Source organism: Ptychodera flava, chromosome 12 (genome assembly GCF_041260155.1).
Source record: "Ptychodera flava strain L36383 chromosome 12, AS_Pfla_20210202, whole genome shotgun sequence".
In the NCBI taxonomy this organism is placed as follows: domain Eukaryota; kingdom Metazoa; phylum Hemichordata; class Enteropneusta; family Ptychoderidae; genus Ptychodera; species Ptychodera flava.
In genome coordinates this window covers 26667602-26686401 of record NC_091939.1, presented here as the reverse complement: position 1 = coordinate 26686401, position 18800 = coordinate 26667602, and the positions used below count along the sequence as shown (strand labels likewise).

The window sequence follows — 18800 nt, the reverse complement described above, 5'->3', positions numbered from 1 at the left end:
AGTAACAAAGGATAGATCAATTATATGCCTTTGGGGTTCAATGTGTTTTCCTTGGCTCTGGTCACTCACGGGCAATTCCAACAAAACACTCACGCTTCCACAACATGATCATTCCATAAAAAGGGGGCCACAGTCAATGACGGGGAGAGGCACATAGTTTTAAAAGTGCTGACCAACAACCTTGCACACCGTTTTCATTGTTTCAGGCAAACTGCACACTCCTACATCATTTTCTTTTTCATTTAACAATTGATGTACAGCCTTTGTATGAAGTAATTCATAGATTCATCACATGTCAATCACTCTCACCATCACCCCCGGCTCATTTTGTCCACTATTTTCGAATTCCATTTGCTGTCGAATCTGGCAAAGCACTGTCAGTAAGTCTAAATGCAGTTTTTTGTTAGGATTTAGGCCCTAGAGTTTTGTAAACTCTGTATTTCTTTGTGTAAACATCTGCTTGATTTTCTATTTTCTATGCCTGAAATACGACCACTCCAACTGTACGCTGGGCAGGTTAGAATTCAGCTGAAGCTTGCAAAATGGTAGGAAAGAAAATGCAACCTGGTTACGCTATGCCACATACAATTACGTATGATTTAATTTTTTAATTGGTCTTGTTAAAATTGAAAAAAATCATATGACAAAACAAAATCAAAATCCAAATAAAAATATTGAATTTCTTGTTAAAACTGTGCAATGGCTTACCTAAGCCAACGTAGTAAAGTCACTTAATACTATCATGTAGCAGGACATGAGACTTTGTTTATTTGAACTCAAAAACAAGCTCATTTGACATTGAAAGGGTGTTTAGGATGTGTTGTACCTTAGTGTGACCTATTATCGTATTTGTCCCTGTTCCTCAGTAAATGGGGACAACTTTTAGCATTTGTGAAAAAAATCTGAGGTGAAAACAAACTACAAAGGACAAAGGCAGGCAAGCTGAGAAGAAAAACGAACAGTTCATCCATCTAAGATCAGGAAACCTGTACTACAGAAGAAAATGCATGCAGACATACCTATGTACCCACAATGCACCAGTCTAATGCCTCGTCACTAAAGTTCGATAATTACACTTTATCCTGAAGGAAATTGTAGAACTCAGTGACGCTGGTAATCTCCCCATTTTTTCATGGTGCATTCTGGGTATCATGTATGAGCAAGTCTGACCTTTGAACTCAGATATTTACATAAGTTAAATTGGAAGAAAAAAATAAGGAATTAGAGAGTCAAGAGTTGATTGAAAGAAAACATTACCTCTATAAAAACAATTACAAAAATCTGCAAATAATTCCTTCCGATGGTCAGCAATTTACATAGCAGAGAAATGAAATGTGTACGTCCTACAATGTACAACAACCCCAAAAAATGTAAGAGTCTAACATAGGCTTGTGAGAACACTCATGGTGGGTTGGAAAATGATAGCGACTATGGGAAATTCTTTTCAGAATGATAATTATACATGATTTCAATGTTCTTTTTGCGTCCAGATGAAATTTACGACTACATTCACTTGAGAGTACAAAACTTAAAATTCTGATTTATAAATTAATCGTAGAGAAGAGCGAGGAGAACATCTGTTAACTGTATTGATTTTTTTTAAATATGATCCACGGGATCAAAGTGAAATCTACATGTTCTGTTACCAGTAACCAAGTCCATGAATGGGAACAAAATCCTAACAAATATGTGAATTATTGGGATGATTCAAAACCCACTTCACATCCCATTTCACAAATGTAGACAATCACAATCACCTTCTGTGGTTGATGTAATGGCATTCAAAAGCCACAACTAATAAAACGTAATTCGAGTCTCTCGTTACAATTACCTGCATTAATCTGATTTACATGTGCATTGTTTTAGTTTCAACTGTCAGTTAACTTCCTCAGGCTGGTAGGATTTCTAGACGCTAATTTATTTACACTCCATTTTCTTTTCTGCCTTTTGGAGCGATGTGAAAAAACTGACATTTTTTTTCTCTCATCCTAGAGGAGGCAGGATATGTCCACACTACCACTTGCTGCGCATGTCTACATGGCCAGACAATAAACACTTATTAATCATAGTTTGTCTCCTATTGGCCAGAAGCATGTTGGGTAAGTCCTTCCTCCAGTACAGGAATCATAAATATATATGTATATACGGGTTCATACTACAGAATACATGCGGTGAGTTCATAGGTCATACGCATAATAAATAACGACTGACATTCTTGGCAAGATGCCCAGCTCTTGACTTGGAAGAGAGGCAACAGTTTATAATGCAGAAAATTGTGTCAATAATTTGATTTTTGGAGTTGTCAAATATGAATAATTTATTTTCTTTTACACTGAACTATGTGCGCATGATTGCCACAAATGATCACTTGCCAACCAACATCAGACCGATTACCAACTGATATCACGACAAAAGTATTAGAAATTCTTGGAAGAGTGACATCATCGTAATAAAAATAAAGGCTAGTATATCTGTGAGATACACCTTGGACCAACGGGTATGTCACAGACTGAAATATTCTTCTCTGATTGGTTACGACTACATGACATCACAGGATTATAAAACTGGTAATTTACATATGCAAAATAAGAACTAAGAGACAGCATAGGAGAGTATCAGAGCCCAGGTACCTGTTTACAATTTTCTTCTGAAAAGTGTGATTACACAGTGTCTTTCAGATCAATAGACATGGCCGTACTGCGGATGCATCGGTAGGCAGCCTAGTTGAGGTGTTTGTGGCCATAGTAGAGTCATAGTGGTCAGCTTTGATACGACAAACTGGGGAAAATTATGGCAACTTTCAGCATCATGCTGATGAATTACATTAAATACCCTAGCAACTCACTGCTTGCGGATGTGAAAGTTTATTCCTAAGTGTTACAGATTTTGCTTCATGTATTACCTTGCTAGCAGCAAAATCTCTAAATCACAGAATCAAAAATACCGTATCAATTTGTCAAGGGAATAAAAAAAACGCTAACATTTGCATGGTCGTCTCATCAGCAGCGCTGTCTAACTTATTGAATTTCATGCAATGAAAGGGTAACAGTTAATGACGGACACAATGTACCAGTAAGTCTGTAACAAATCAGCAATATTTGAAGCAATATCAGTATACTTGCAAACAAATTATACCAAACAGATTGGCATCTAGGCAAGGTATTGATTCATGTCATCATACCGCTGGATTTTTTTCATGGCACTTACAAAAAAAAGTTGCTTAGCAACGGCAGAACCCATCATCTGTTTGGAGAAAGTCGTGCCTCACTAACAAAACAGGGTCTCTCCTCTTACCCAAGGCACTCCAATTTTTTGTAGCTCCACAAGTTGAAGAGGCTGAGAATGAGTATTTCTGAATGACCTTTGACACCGATTTTCTCCAAGGAAAGCTATCCAACTAATAAAACCATGATTGATTTCAGAATGACATAATTGTGATGACACTGGCTAACAAAAAGGATCTATCAAGAGTCAAAGTGGCCTTTGTTCCTCATTACATACATATGATGACAGGCTAGAAGACAGGCTCCTGAGGTCTATACCAACACCAGGCTTTGTATACAGGCTAAAAAAAAGCCACTACTTTTTGACAACCCACAGAAGAGTTCACCATAAACACTCTATATCACCTAATCCTAGAAAGATGCAAGAAAAAACACCATGTATAAGGTTTTGCAGAGCTGCAGGAATCAAGCTTTCCTCTGTTTTTCATGTAATTATGCTGGTGGGTCTTGCCCTTCCATGAATTCATTGAAATTAATTCTTCAGCTGGTTGGCAATTTTTTTTGTTTCCGTTTTTTTTTCAAAGGTAACTCAACTTTTTATACACATGGACAATTGCGACAATTCAGTTCAAGTTTGTTAGCAACAGATTTGCTTGTCTCTTCCTGCGAGGATACAAGATATTAAATAACCAATTCAACGCATTTACTTTTATAAATGTTATAATCAGCCAATGTCATGTAAATTTTTCGCTCTCCTTTGGGATTCAAAAAACAGTGTTAGCTGATCATAGAAACAGAACTGACCCAAAAAAAAGACGTACTACGTCATGGAATCAGAATACTTAAATTTGTGTTAGTAACAGCTATGCTCCCAGTTGATTTAAATCATCAACATAAGAGATAAAAATCAAAGGCATTAACCTGTATGTCACTTATCAAGGCAGAATGTGGAGTGATCATCAAAGAAATCCACATATGGCTCTACACAAACATCTGTCCACACATTGACTGCACAGCCACTGGCATCTTACATGGCATATAATATGCAAATTAACATATTATATGCAAATGTACGTGTCATACGCCACTCGACAGTAAATCTCACAAGATTTGAGACCTGCTGGCCTGGCAGTCTCATTTCTTTTCTATCTTATTTTACAGTTTGGAAGAGACCAAAAAATAAAAACTACGGTAATTTATATATTTCATGAAGGGTTATGTATGCATGGCAATGGAAGTCTGGCTGTGTCTCTATTGGCAGTAGAACAAGACACAAATCTCCGAAAGCTCAATTCTTTCGTTTTTCTTTTGTTGTCTAAAAAAATCAACATTTTACAATGGAACAAACATTATTGAAAGGATTAGGAATAGAATAGGTACAGAGAGGGCTGCTATCATACATGGCCCTATGCTGCATTTTTTCTCTAATCATGCTGTCGCGCTTTCTCTCTCTCTCTCTCTCCACAAACTTAATCACCATCCCAGTCTGGTAAGTGTCCCAGCACTCTCCTGAGCTTCGTCATTAATCAAAGGTACCTAGTCCTGAGTATGCATTTTGTTTGTTTCTTAGTGTGTTCGCTTATCTTAATTCCATGATTAGCTCTGATACAAAACAAGTTTGTAAGCCAAACTGATATACTAGCAGGAACAAAAAAATAATTCCTATTTTCTTTCCCCCTTTCTTAAGCTAAGCTGTTACAGAGCAGTTGCCGAACTTGAAGCCGAGCTGCCGGCGAAACCACCGTCGGTGTCGGTCGACTGCCGCTGCATCTCAGCGATGGTCATTGCACTGAATCCCATTCGTATGCTCTCGTCATCAAAGTCTTCGATCTCCTTGGCCTGGCGCTCGTGTAGTCTGCGTATCCTCTTGGACTTCTCCGTCTGCAGGTTCATCTTCTCCTCCTCCATCTGGAAAACAGAAAATGAAGACATCAATGCAGTAATTCGACCTTGAAAAAACAAAAGACTCAAACCAAGGGCCATAATGACTACAGTAGTATATGCAGTTCTTGGCTTTAACCCTCTAAGTGCTGTAATTTATCCCACTAAAATTTAAGTGCAACATCTAACAATTTTGATGAATTTTTCTGTAATTTTTTTATTATTTTGGACCAAACAGACAGCACATTTAATTGGCTGAAGGTTTTCATCAAAATTTTGCCAAAAATCTGAAAAAAAATTGACTGGGATTCATTAAATATAGGCCACAATCACCATTGATAATAATGGGTTTGGGCTAAACCATCGTGTGAACAGCTCAAAGTTGTAATTGGTCTCAGTTCACATGAGGTGTATTTTGATTGTGCCGATTAACCTTTTTTTAACCATCCATGGGGCTATCCATTCACCAACTAAAACCAGATAAATCATAAAACACACACACCTTCTGCTCAAGTAATGCTCTCCTCAATGACACTTTCTCTTGGAGTTCCCGCCTTTCCTTTTCGTGTTGAACGTCTATTTGCATTTTAGTTTTGGTTTGGTAGGCGTTGAGTAACTCCATCTCCTGGTTCAGTTGTCTCTGTAAGTCTTGGACATCAGATTCCTGTGATTCATCTAGCTTCACCTGCAATGAGTGACAGAAAATCGGTGTAAGACTTTCATGGTCCCTGTAATATATGGATGGATGTGATGATGAAAAAAGAACAATCATCAAGATTTTTTGTGGAATTTAACCCGTCCATGGCACCTAAATTTAAATATGGAAATAAGTGATACGGGTAAATCTTGACTTTTTTTCATTAAAAATAAGAAAGTATTGAACAAATTTCGCCATCATTTGCACAAAACAGAAGGCAGTCAAGCTAGGAATTTGTACACTAAATTTGAAAGCTGTCCGACTAGCATTTACAAATGGACAGATGGATCGGTGGACAGACAGACTGACACACACACAGACTGACAAGAGCGATTACATTGGGCCCCTTGCATCCATCTGGCACACAGGGGCCAAATAAGGGAAACCGCACTGAGTTGACTTGTCATAAATATTGATATTAACTAGTCAAAGTATATGGTAGGACTGTTTGCTCTGATAAAATTTGCAAAGAGGGTTTTTCAGTCTTTAGAGAGAGTTGAATGTATTTTCAGACACAAGCAATGGTTATAACTATGAACCTGAATGACTTTGGTACAGTGAATATGAAATTGCGTTCAGTCCACATTGGTCACTGTACCACCTTTATGATTCACTTCCATTACATTGCTATTTAGCTCTTACATGAGCAAGAGATATTAAAACAAGGAAACTAAGGGTTCCTATGTGGCCACATACCGACTGAGACTGCAGCATGTCTGCAATACTCTGGTTGTACTGCTCCCCTAGCATGGTCATCTTTCTCATCTGTTCTTCTTTCAGTTTCTTGATGACCGTCTTCTGTTGTTCCTTGGGCGTCCTCTTCAGCTCTTGCTCTTTGAGGGCCTTGAACTGCCTGGTTTGGATTTTGCACGCCTCGTGAAATTGTTTTTTAATCGACGATTCTTTTTGCTGCAGAGAGGGAGTAGATGAATGAAATTTTTGTTAGAGTTTGCATATGGAAATGATAGTGTTATGACGCTTCATTTTGATGATCCAGTATTGTTTATATCCTGAGAGAAAACTCACTGAATATGAAAGCATTTGAAAATAACCTGAACTATAGTAACTTTATAAACAAAATTATTCATGTATTCTTTCCATTGTGTGAATGCTGCTTATATAAAATTTCATTACGAAACTCTGATCTTCTCAGACAGTCTTTCAAAACAGTGTACTCTTTCACAAGTTCACCACAATTCCTTGCGAACCAGTCCATCATAACCATTGATGGCAATGGGTTTGGGCTAGACGGTGGTACTGACAGGATTAAAACAGTGTGACGCACAAATTTTACGTCAGATTTAATTTTTTCATTTTCAACATGAACAACATTAACATGTAGCTTTAACAGAGGAGATAGTCGGACCACAATACCTTAAGATACTTGGGTTGCTGTTTCGTTTCCAGAGCATGTCTCTTAGAGAGTTCCCGTTCCGCTCTCTTCATGTATTCTTTCTGATTGACCAGCTCTGTCATCTGTTGTTTTTTCATCTGATCCACTCGCAGATCCTGAATGCTCTGTAAGTGTTTATACTCCAGGTCCTGTGTGAGCTCGTGGTGTCGCAGTAACATTTTATGTTCCAGATCTTTCGATGTCTGTTTCTTGGTCAGCTCCTGAAACGCCAGCAGAGATTGATGTTACCCTTTGAACCCCATCAATAGTTCAAACTATCACTACATGCTCTCATGAACTGCTGCTGCTACTACTGCAGCTGCTCACTGCCTTGCATCTAGACTCTCCACAGTCGCTGTGCCTTGTTTTGTGCGCGCCCACGATGCTGATGACGATGGGCCTGCATTCGCAGGCTACGCTGTGCAGTTGTGAGCACGCGCTGCCAGACACAGCGACTGTCGGCTCTTGCAAGTATATGAATATTCATAAGGGTAGTGACGTCAAAAGAAACACCTATCTAACTGGGCGGAGAGAATATATACTAGCAGCTGGTCGACCTATATGCGCTGCATGTTTTTATTTTCCATTTTTAATTTTATTTGGCTATGGTACTTGTCATTTTTTGTTTGATTAACGGATGTGCAGAGTTCTAAAAGTACCCGGATCAGGCAGAAATCCGACCGGTCGCTTGCAAGAACGTCCAGACCCTGGGATTCGCGTCGCGTCTCTGAAGGGCGCGTGCGTGTTCCAACAAGGAAGAACGCGAATCGCAGGGTCTCTGCCAGACTACCTTGCATCCTACTTCTACTATTGCTGTTCCTACTATTACTACTACTGATTGCTTGGATTTTTACAAAGTAAATGTACTGGCCTCACTATTGCTGCTCATTTTTTGCATTACTGGCAATGTATGTAATACAATAACGTTCATATTTGATGTGTAGCTTCTGTCAGTTAGGAAACAACACCCGGCTACCCCTAACCCTGTTGAAGTTCTGTGATGTCAAAATAGGTCTAATGATGGACATACAAAAGCAACCATGCAATAACAATAAAAAGAAATACATTTTCAAAACAAAAGAACATGCAAGTTGAATACCGCTAAGAAAAGCACACAGGATCTGTCCTCCTCAGTTGAAAACAACCAGGACTTTAAAATTTCCATTACAGAAGACTTCTCTTGCTAGATAAAACCCTGTAATAGCTGTGAGGAACCTCAAAGGCTGCCAGAGTTGGCCTCCATTACCTCTCTCAGCTGGTCTTGTTCCAATGAATGCCTACTGAGAAGCTGACACCGTTTGAATTTCCTGATTTCTAACTCTAGGTAGTCCTTGTGTTTCTTCAGTAAGCTATTCTCTGCCTCTTGTTGCTGCTGTTGTAAATTCTCCTTGTGCTCTCGAAGCCTGGAGTCGTGGTCTTTCTTTGGTAAGTTTTCAAGGAGCTCCTGCGTCGATGAAAAAAAAATGGTGGCACATGAAATATTTGAAGAAACATTGTTTACGTGCATCGTTCGTTCGTGAGACAAAACTTATGGATCATATCCTCTAATGTTGGCTGAAATGTTATCACAAAGGCTGACAGAAATTTTAACACAATCGATTCTAATACATGTAATTTCAATTTTCGTTTGAAAGATAAAGTCATTATTGCCTTAATGTGCAATATTGCTTTTTTTGGCAGAAAACAACAATGTACTGCACAGCTGTTACAATTGTCACACAAACCCCAACCATGGTAACATGCATGAATATGGTTCTCACAAAGGGCATTCAGAGGAGTGGGCCATACCTGAATTTTTTGAGCAATCTATTCAATGCTAACAATTAAAAGAAATACATTTTCATAACAAAAGAACATGCAAATTATGCAGTTACGTAAATTAGCCGCTCTTCCATTTTGTCCAAGCCGTGGAATGTACAATAGAAGACCAGACAAGCCATGGATTTAGTGATCCATTATGCTGTAACATGACTCACCTGCCAGCCAATCACAGCACAACAGCATAGAAAAACTAAGCCCCAATCACAGCAGTCTTTTTTGTTCACTGTGAGAAATCAAGCAAATTATCCGAGAAAAATCAACTGACCCTCTTTATTTGTTCCTTGTTCTGTTTATACTCCCTCCTCTGGTTGGCTTGGAAATTTTTATATTCGGCGTCGTGATGTTGCAGGATGGCCTTGTTCATTTTCTTCTCCTCCAGTTGAGTGGCCTTCACCTGTGAGGTGAAGAGACTGAGAATAAATTGTGTGCGCACAGACCAGGGAAAGTTTGCATCCACAAATTATTTCGCATTTCTTGTAGAAATATTGGCAGCATCACAATTAATATATAGGACACACCTCTCCTGCGTCTTGCATTCACTTTATCATTATCTTGAAAGTGACTTATTTTAGGCAATTTTAAATGGAGATCCCCTTCACAAATCATTGTGTAAAAATTAAATGAAGGTTAGATACCACTTTGAAAAGTTTACGAGTCAAAATATTGCTTCTTGTTACATTTAACCACAGAGTATAGGTGGAAAAAGGAGATATCCTTGATCAGTGACAGTATTCACAAGTAAGAATGCCAAAAGAAAATCCCTCTGACTGCTCTTTTTGCTTTTTCCCATTTTGATCAACTCAATCAGAAAATTCAAATCAAAGGCTGTTGCCTCTCCTGCAAGGACCCATTCCACACAGCGCCAACTTCCCACCTTTTTCTCCATTTCTGCCTGGTACTTCTGCAGCGCCTTTTCCATGTCCTTGGCGTTGGCCTGCATGAACTGCTCAAACTCCTTGTCCAGCTTCTGTTTGTGCTCCTCCATCTCGGCGCCCATCCTGTTCTCCAGCTGCTGCAGCTGCTTCTGGTGCTGCCGCCTCATCCGCTTGTATCCCGTCATCTGCTCCCGCAGCTCGTTCTCCCGCCGGTGCTCCTTGGCTTGGGCACTCACGATGGTCGTCGTCCGTATTGTGGCAAAGTTGTTGGCATGCGTGGGGCTTTGCTTGCTTTCCGTCGGCTCCGCTACTTCAATTTCACTACTGAGACTATTGTTTGAGTTCTGGAAGAATAAAAATGATTTTATTAAAACTTTGTCAGGCAATAACATAAAATAATCTTGCTTTGGGGACATCCACACTTTAATTTACAAATTTGTCCTCTTTAAATCCTGTACATATTATAAAGTGTATACGAATTTATATAACAACAGGAAGTATATTACAGCACATATACCAGATGGCCATGAGACTACTATACATTTATGTCAATATATCTGATCTTTTTTCATCATCACTGACAGTCAGTGTACTCAAAAATCCAGAAAACATGGGATAGATTTCAGAAATTTAGGAAAGATAGATTGACAGAGTGAGACCTGATTTCTACTCAAAAGTCAAAGCAATGACATGATCTTCACCTTTGCACCATGACTGATGTGAAAGGAATCGAGGGGTCACAACCAGGGTAGAGGTCAGAAGGTGAAAGGTGACTCTAAGGTCAGAGTATACTACAGATTGAAAAAAAGATTCCCCAAATCTTGAAATTCTAAAATCATGCTGTTGAAATATGTATGATATTGTCATTCTTTGTTTACCTTCATTCAAGAATGGAATGTGCCTATTAATCTGTGGATGTGCCTGTGTATATAAGTGTGCATTGTGTGTTTTTTTATATTCTGTGAAGAAACCTGTGTAAGCTTGTCAAAAATTATGACAAAAATTACATAAAGGTGAAAAATATGCTTTGTTATGTCTAATTACAAAAATAATCGTGTCTTTGATTAAGAAACAAAACAGAGCCTGCCCTGAGTGTAATTAAATATTAGAAATAAACTGTTGTTGAAAGATGTTTCTGTTTGAAAACAAACCATCAAATCTCTCGACATAAAATTTCAGGAAGTCACTCTTGAAAAATAAAGCAAGAAAATGCACAGTAAACACTGAAAGTGACAACTCAAGTGTACATGATCATATAAAAGACTGAATTCTGGATTGACGTAGAAATGCAAAAAGAGACTCCTTCAAACTTCAAAGGGCTTTTCAACGGTTTCTTGACTTTTCAAATGTACTGGTAGCTTTGTTCAGGATATGTCTACATGTATAAAGTGGATGGGTGCATTTGGTGGCAAGCCTACAGTCTTTAAGTGCAAGAGAGTGCACTGGTGTAGTGTAGGAAAAATCATTTGTGTGTAGGGGTACATATATATCTGTATATTCTTGATGAACTATTCAAAGCATGCACATGCCCAGAATTGCAGACTTCAATAAAGTGTAATGATATTTCTGAAATTCTTGCTCTTTTTCTATAGGCTTCTCGTTAAAGGAGCCATTATAAAATTGACTTCACTGATCTAAAAACTGCTCAGGTTTCTTCTTGGACACTTAAGGCTAAAGCCGATTAAAACAGGCAAGCTTTAGTAGCTGTGAATTTGCAGGGATGTTTTTCATCAAAACTCAACTAGGCATTTCCGGCTGCAGAATGATAAAATCTGGTCAGGTTGTAGATATACACAACTTCCACCTCTGTAGACAAAATGAGTTTTTTTAAGAGCACAGCTAATTCACAAATGCACGGCTCACTGGAAAAAATTTTTTCATATGACTTTTTTCTGATTTACCGGTAGTTCACCATGGCTGAAGCAATAACACTGGTTAGAGGGTAGTCTTACCAGATGGCAAAACTTGGTACACTAAATCACAATTAGAGGTACATGTACCAAAATTGCAAAAGCAAAGAGGATTAGATAAATATTTTACTGTTGAACTACGGCTGTTGCTTGCAACATGCACACACAACCTTCATAGTCAAATTTCAAATCCACTTCGGAGGAGGAGACAGGCAGAGCAGAGGGGTTGGATGGGGGGTGGGGGAAGAAGCCTGCAATCAGGGCATTGTATACAGCTTGCATGAGACACCAAAGATTACAACCATTATCATGATTGACCATTCAAAGCCAGTGCAATGCATGCTGAGGTGTGTCCATTCCACATTCGATGCAATACCACAGCTGTTCTTAACATCACCACAGAGTACCACAAAACAGTGAGCACTACAAACTCAACAATACATGAGGACAAACTAACACATATCATATCAAGGAAAATTTTCCTTGTTTTTCCTTCTCGGCAAACTCTTTGTGCTCTTCTCCTAGTTTCTTTGGTTTTGTTATGCTTTGTTTTGACACTACCGGGGGAGCAGAGATGTAAAAACACAACAATTACAGAGACTGTTTGTCTGAGAAATGCTGTGCTTGACATCATCAGTGTATTACTGGCCATGCATACAGCCATTCATATCTACGGCTAACAGACAAACAATGGGCTATGCTGCTCTGATCACAAATAACAAGATCTCTTCTAATCAGAAAGATACGTTTCCTTTTTCACACTTTTTAATGTGTATCCTGTCTACATAAACTTACTTTATCTAGTTTTACAATTTTGTTTTTAACTGCCTTACCATATCAGAGGGAGTATGAAACTAACTTTTGGAAACTGCCAAAATTGTTTTGACACTTTAAATGCTGTAATATATCTGTCATAAACATGCACATATATTAATACAACATTAACTGACACATCCATGAAATCGCTAGTTTCTGTTTCAAACAAAACCTTCAAAACTACGACTTCCAAATGAATGAAACACCAGTCAATAGAGTGAATTGAGGGGCCAGAAGCCGTAACTTTCAAGGATTTTTTGGATATTTTTGTTTTTTTATATCGATTACAAGTTGTTATGCTCTCCATGGTAACTTAAAAAGTCCACTATTTAGCTTGTCAACATAGCATTTACACATGTACATTGCAAAATTATTCTCTACTTTGGACAAGAAATCTCTCATTGAAGATGACAATGCAGTCTATACATGTACAGGCTGAGTTGACGACCTGAATACTGTGTATCTGAACATGCTTTGGAGAGTAGAACAAGAAACTGTAGTTGACATTAAATACAAAAACTGTGAAAATGACAAAAGTTACAGCTAGTGGCCTTCAATTGAATAACACTGGATCTTTGAATTGCCTTCAAGAAAACTTTAAGATCCTCATGTCAGTTGTAGTTCACTGGTGATACTGCTGGCTGTATTCTTTCTCTTGCACCACTAGAATTTTGGTACATCTCATTGTTTTCAAGTGGTTAAGTGGACCTACACACTGGGAAGTGGGGATTCAAGGCCAATATCTTGATCCAGTATTCAACTACTGGTAATCACACTGCAGTGGTCTTATAGTTACACACTTTCTACAAGATTTCCGGTGTTTTCATGCTGTGGTTTCTTTTTTGTGGGATTTCTACATAACACAGGATCTTGACACCATCATGCAGAAACATACATTAAAAAAGACTTGCATGAATGGATGAAAGTAAAAAATATCAACATTCAAGACATATATGAGATGATGACAATGATAATGTATATATAAACCATGCTTGATTCATGTAGAGTGACGGGTTTTTTCAACTTACAAGGCTAAGCAAACTCAACTCTGACCACTTCCTTTCTGTCAAATGCATATACTGCTTCAGATTGGAGAGAAAAATGGCAAAAAGGTTGCACAAATGAAGAGAAAGAAGAGCGTGTGAGGTATTCATTGCACAGTGTTGCTTTGTTTTTGCACATATTTTGGATGACAAGCTAGTAAGTAACCAAAATCATTAATGTACTAGTTTATGTATCTAGGCATTTTATTAACACATACATGCTCAGCTGCTTGGAATAGCTTTGGCTAAGCTTAAGAATAGGACTCATTTTTTAACATCTTGTAAAAGAACAGTATTCGATTCTATAGTAAACATGGTGCAAAATCAGATTCATATTCAGTTTCAATTTCTGAATCCAATGCTAAGCAGGTTTTCTTTGCAGTGTAAAATGAAAAGAAAATGATAAGTATGAGGTACATCGCAGTTTTAAGAGAAGAACAGATATAGTCAATTTGTGAAATATTCCATTATTTAGCGAATAATACAAACTTTGGCAACATTTCTCAAATAAAGTGCCTGGCAGATACCTATCAATTTTTGATAAAAATCCATGCACATCTATCTTTGTAATAACATGATAAGTCTCTCTGAAAATACTGCAATGTATTATGGGTTTTTTTTTCATGGGAATCAGGAACCACATTTATTAGCAGAAGGACCCACATATACATGTATCTGTTTCCACAGCAAATTGAAACAAGATATTTTGTATTGAAAGGCTGCATAATATTACAATTCACCCCTTCAACACTCTAAAATCATGGACGAAACAAAGGGAAACTGTCATAGCAGAATCACGCGTTGTTAAAGACAAACATGATTTAACGTCAGTTTGTGAACATTAAGGTAGAACGCACCTCGGGGACAGACATTCGGACTCTCAAACTTTTACAATTCTCTTCTGATATACCACATGTGGGGGTTCATTTTAAAGCTCTTGGTGAAAGAAAACTTTTCACCGGCTTAGTTTTTTGAGATTCGAAAATTTTTATTTTTCGCCATAGAGTTAACACAGGGATGGCGGCCATTTTGAATTTCTAATATCGGTAAATCTTGGGTTATTTGTTTCTCTAGTATCAAAATTTGCACGGTGACCCCCGATTTTTATTCTTGATTTTGAAAGAGAATGATTGCAAGATTCCTTGAGGAAAGTTAGAGCAAAAGTTTAAGTCTTTCACTTTCGAGGTGCATATTACCTTAATAAATGAAAATGATTCAACTCTTGCTGAAGAACAAGTTTTTCAGCTGACTACATACTCAGCTGATCTCGAAAGAAAAAGCCCTGATCTAGCAATGATGATATTTGACTTATACAGAAGAATTTATGTATGAAGCTATTACAAAAAGTCTTTATATCCTTGTTATACAGAAATTGTTTCATTTATTTCATACTAAATTGAAGGAAAATTTGACAGAGTGTCATGCAGAAAGCCAAATCAATGGATTGATAGTATAATGTTTTGAGTGAACTTACCCTTCGTACATTACTGGTTGAAGTCTGTTCTGCCTCGGCCGTGGCCCCTGGCAAACTATTTACACTACCACTAACACTGCTACTCTGTTGGCTATTTACACTGTTGGACTTTTGCTGCTGGAAATGAGAAAGACTTGGGAACACTTCCTCCTGAGGAAAGAGCAAAAAAAAGAAGAAAAAGATTGCATGAAATTAAAAGCATTATGGCTCATTTTAAACGAGAAATTTGAAATTTTGGAAATGAAAATATATGCTATTGAGAGATACAGGTATTTCAAATAAGTTAACAACTCTTACTGTGTTTATTTGGTATTTTATTGGTTTTGTTTCAGTTCGTATCTGGAAATGGCATAGTTAGAACACAGAATGGGACAAGAACAGCTTGCAATTAGCAATGCCTTTACTAGATAGACTTAGGGGCCATGGATAATTAAAACACGCGCACAGTAAATGCAACATCTGTGTTTAGGGGAGAGGGGGTTTTGGCTGTATTTCGATTACAGTGTGCAAATATCGCTCTACAAGTTTTCATATCGCAACATCTCGCTACATGTTTTTACGTATCATAAAATAACGCGATATTGTTTGTACCAGGCCAGTACGGCACCGGTGCTACACCAGCATTCTTTTGACATACATGTGAATCAGCCCACGAGTAAAATAACGCAACAATCAGTTTGGATACACTGTTTCATTTCATTCTATTGATTGTGTCATTGTTGAGTCAGTGCTGAGCAGAGATTGATATTACGGTAGAAGGGGTATGCAGGGGATCGGTAGCGTATGCTTGATTTTATACGTAAACCGATTGTTGGTATGCAGATACAGAATGAGGCTTGGATGGATTTTCGTCTGGTCACATATATCTGTGGAGGCCAGTGACTGATTTCAAAATGGGTAGCACCACAAAACAAGTGCGCCACAAGTACTGAACAGCTATGGACATGCTACAAATACAAATGGATGACACATCTCTTTTCTATATATGGAAATATGCAAATTTGTGATGAAAAAACCCAAAGAAAGTGAACTGTTGGGACATGATCTTACCATGGGTTCATGTTCGTTGACTACCTCTGTGTCGTCAGGATCTCTGCTGACTGTATCTACCATTAATAATTTCTTCATTTTTCTGTAATTTAAGTTATCTAATTCTCTGACAGCGTCTTTCGTCCTCTCTATGAGGTCAATGATGACCGTTGAGGGCTTATCCTGAACTAAAAACTGGTGCTGTGATGGAGGAAAAAAAAGATGAAAGAGTAAAAAAAGTGAACTCATTGCTGCATACACTGGTTTCAATAGGGGTTTGTGAGGACTGGTTGCACATTATTCAACAGTCAATTCAAATGCTGTATAGTGAATAGTATGGTTTCCATCACACCTGTTTTGGTACATCAGACAGTTTACTTCAAAGTTAGTACATAGTGAAGCACAAATGGTAGAAGGCTTATCAGGTGACAACACACACTATTAAAATGATCGCTTCATTCACACGGGTAATTACTTTTTCCAGAAGTGTCTAATATACTTGGTTGATAATCAAGATAAAACACAGGTCTGACGCTAATAGAACAACTTTGCCTGTCAAATTATAGAAATGTCACTTTTCTCTATTTTTTGATCTAGAACTGAATCTCAACACACACATCTCTCAAATTCTTTTTTAGGAATGACAAAATCACGACAACTTTTTGTAGTTTATATCAGTGTGTGGGTAATGCAAGTATTCCATGGAATAGTTTAATGAACAATTCTCTCCTTTGCATTAAAAGCAGCCGTACTTACAGTTAAGAGGTCTTCGGCGAAAGGTCTGTCAAGAGGGTCTTTTTGTAAACACAGGTCAACAAAATCTCTAAAATGCTGAGACCACGCATCCGATGACAGGAGAGGGGGCTCATTCTGGGCTATGTGGTACAAGGCACTCATTGCGTTCATGTTAAACAATGGTGGCTTTCTTTCAGCTAAAATACAATTGACAGAAAGATTCCATGAATGGTTACGGATTAAAATTGGAATTCTTCATCTCCAAATGACAGTTTTGTCCAGAAATTGGGTTGCACGCATAGTTATTGATATCTTTGAATATTATTGATATATTTGAATATATTTGAATTTGTAGATTTCACAAGATGTATTTGCATATTGTTTTGCAGTGCACACATGTGTGCATCACAAAGTTAATGTCAAGTCAAATGACAGTCTCATCATCAAAGGTTACGTTTCTAATCCAAAGTTTGTTTGCCCCTTTTGAACTCACTCATCGAAATGCACACGTTGCTGTTGAAACCAAACTGCGGTTCAACCAGAGTTCAAAGGTCAATGAACTACGCACACTGGCTGTCCATCTATCATAGCTAATAAACTTAAATGTTTTCACAGACGTCATCCAATATGCAACATTCTTTCATGAGAGAGCGCACGTGTCATTAATTCCGGGACCTCTTTTTAAAATGATTTGGTAAAAATTCTCGGCATACCTAATTCAATACATGTGATTCCCATTGACCAGACATCGACTTTGCCATCATACTGCCCTTCATCCATGGCTAATATCACTTCAGGGGCCATCCTGGAAAGGGCAGAATGCCAAAACAAATTATTATTGAGGAATGTATATCATTAGAGAAAGAAAATTTGAGAAATTTGTATTTTGGTCAAAATAAGGTAATTTCTGTCTTGTCTTGTTCGAGGACAAATTTTATTTGTTTGTAATGTATAATGTCATTATCAATTAAATGCAAGGTACCACTGGCTTGCTGTGTTAAGAGATACAAAAGCACATCTGTGACCAACAATTTTGTGTACTGATTCACCACGACTAAAACATTTAAATGTAACATATTTATATTTATATGACACACATATTGGCTTGTAGGCTGAAAACACTGTTTGGAATCACCTAGCATAAATTTTCAGCGATGTGTGGAGTAAAAAAAAATCCAGCAAGAAACATGTATTTGTTTGACTGTGACACACTAATGCTTTATGGGTGAAGACCTAAGCCGTTGTCAGCAATGCTACATGTTGATTGAGTTGGAAATCAATGATAATACTCAGTGGAATGGGGAAGTTCCTAATGGCAACGTGTACTGTGTTTTGGTATTTCAAGGTGTGGTTGGTTTTCCAGTTCTCATTATGTGTTTTTAAGAACTTCTGTTTGGCTAAAAAAAGGGGACACTGTTATAAGCACTACTGGAAATTACTTCACTGTATTTGCTCTGAGTCTACTCACCAGTAAGGAGTGCCTACAAATGAGTTGGCAGGACACGCAAACGATGCCGAACCAAAGTCAGCTGTGGGAAAGAACACGAACAGACAAAAACATGAGTCATAGTATTAAAAATATTGTAATCTCTATGTCCTACTGGTTGTATTAAATACTGTATTTAAAAAAAAACAGCTAATAGGCAAAAAAAGACTGAAGTAGAAAGTACAAAATGCACTGTATGGTAAACTTGTCAGAGTAAAGTTACGACAGTTTATATTGCTTTCTCAAAATCCCTATCCCTATCTGGAATATCGCATCACAGGCAATGTTGAATGACTGAATTCAAGAGTCAACAAGAACAGTCCTACGTCAGGAGCAGGGAACCCTCCAAGCTAAATTGGCATGCCTGTAACCCCAGAGAGTTCTCTTTGTCGCAAGAATTTTCCAAACACACATGT

The 18800-nt window shown here is 37.9% G+C and overlaps 1 protein-coding gene across 2 annotated transcripts in view; it reads right to left on the bottom strand.

The window, feature by feature from the left end:
- Positions 1 to 568: 568 nt before the first annotated feature.
- LOC139145535 (serine/threonine-protein kinase TAO1-like) overlaps positions 569 to 18800 on the bottom strand; it is a 40455-nt gene continuing 22223 nt past the window's right edge. Inside the window, exons 7-19 of one of the 2 annotated variants that reach the window (XM_070716764.1) lie at positions 18367 to 18427; positions 17612 to 17703; positions 16920 to 17095; positions 16185 to 16364; positions 15135 to 15284; positions 13646 to 13696; positions 9891 to 10235; positions 9282 to 9410; positions 8442 to 8639; positions 7177 to 7416; positions 6499 to 6711; positions 5608 to 5790; positions 569 to 5132 (exon numbers count right to left, since the gene is read on the bottom strand). In XM_070716764.1, the coding sequence (XP_070572865.1) occupies positions 4920 to 5132; positions 5608 to 5790; positions 6499 to 6711; positions 7177 to 7416; positions 8442 to 8639; positions 9282 to 9410; positions 9891 to 10235; positions 13646 to 13696; positions 15135 to 15284; positions 16185 to 16364; positions 16920 to 17095; positions 17612 to 17703; positions 18367 to 18427 (2231 nt within the window). In that variant the 3' untranslated portion in view covers positions 569 to 4919. The remainder of the gene's footprint in view (positions 5133 to 5607; positions 5791 to 6498; positions 6712 to 7176; positions 7417 to 8441; positions 8640 to 9281; positions 9411 to 9890; positions 10236 to 13645; positions 13697 to 15134; positions 15285 to 16184; positions 16365 to 16919; positions 17096 to 17611; positions 17704 to 18366; positions 18428 to 18800) is intronic. The other variant, XM_070716765.1, reaches the window with a different exon arrangement.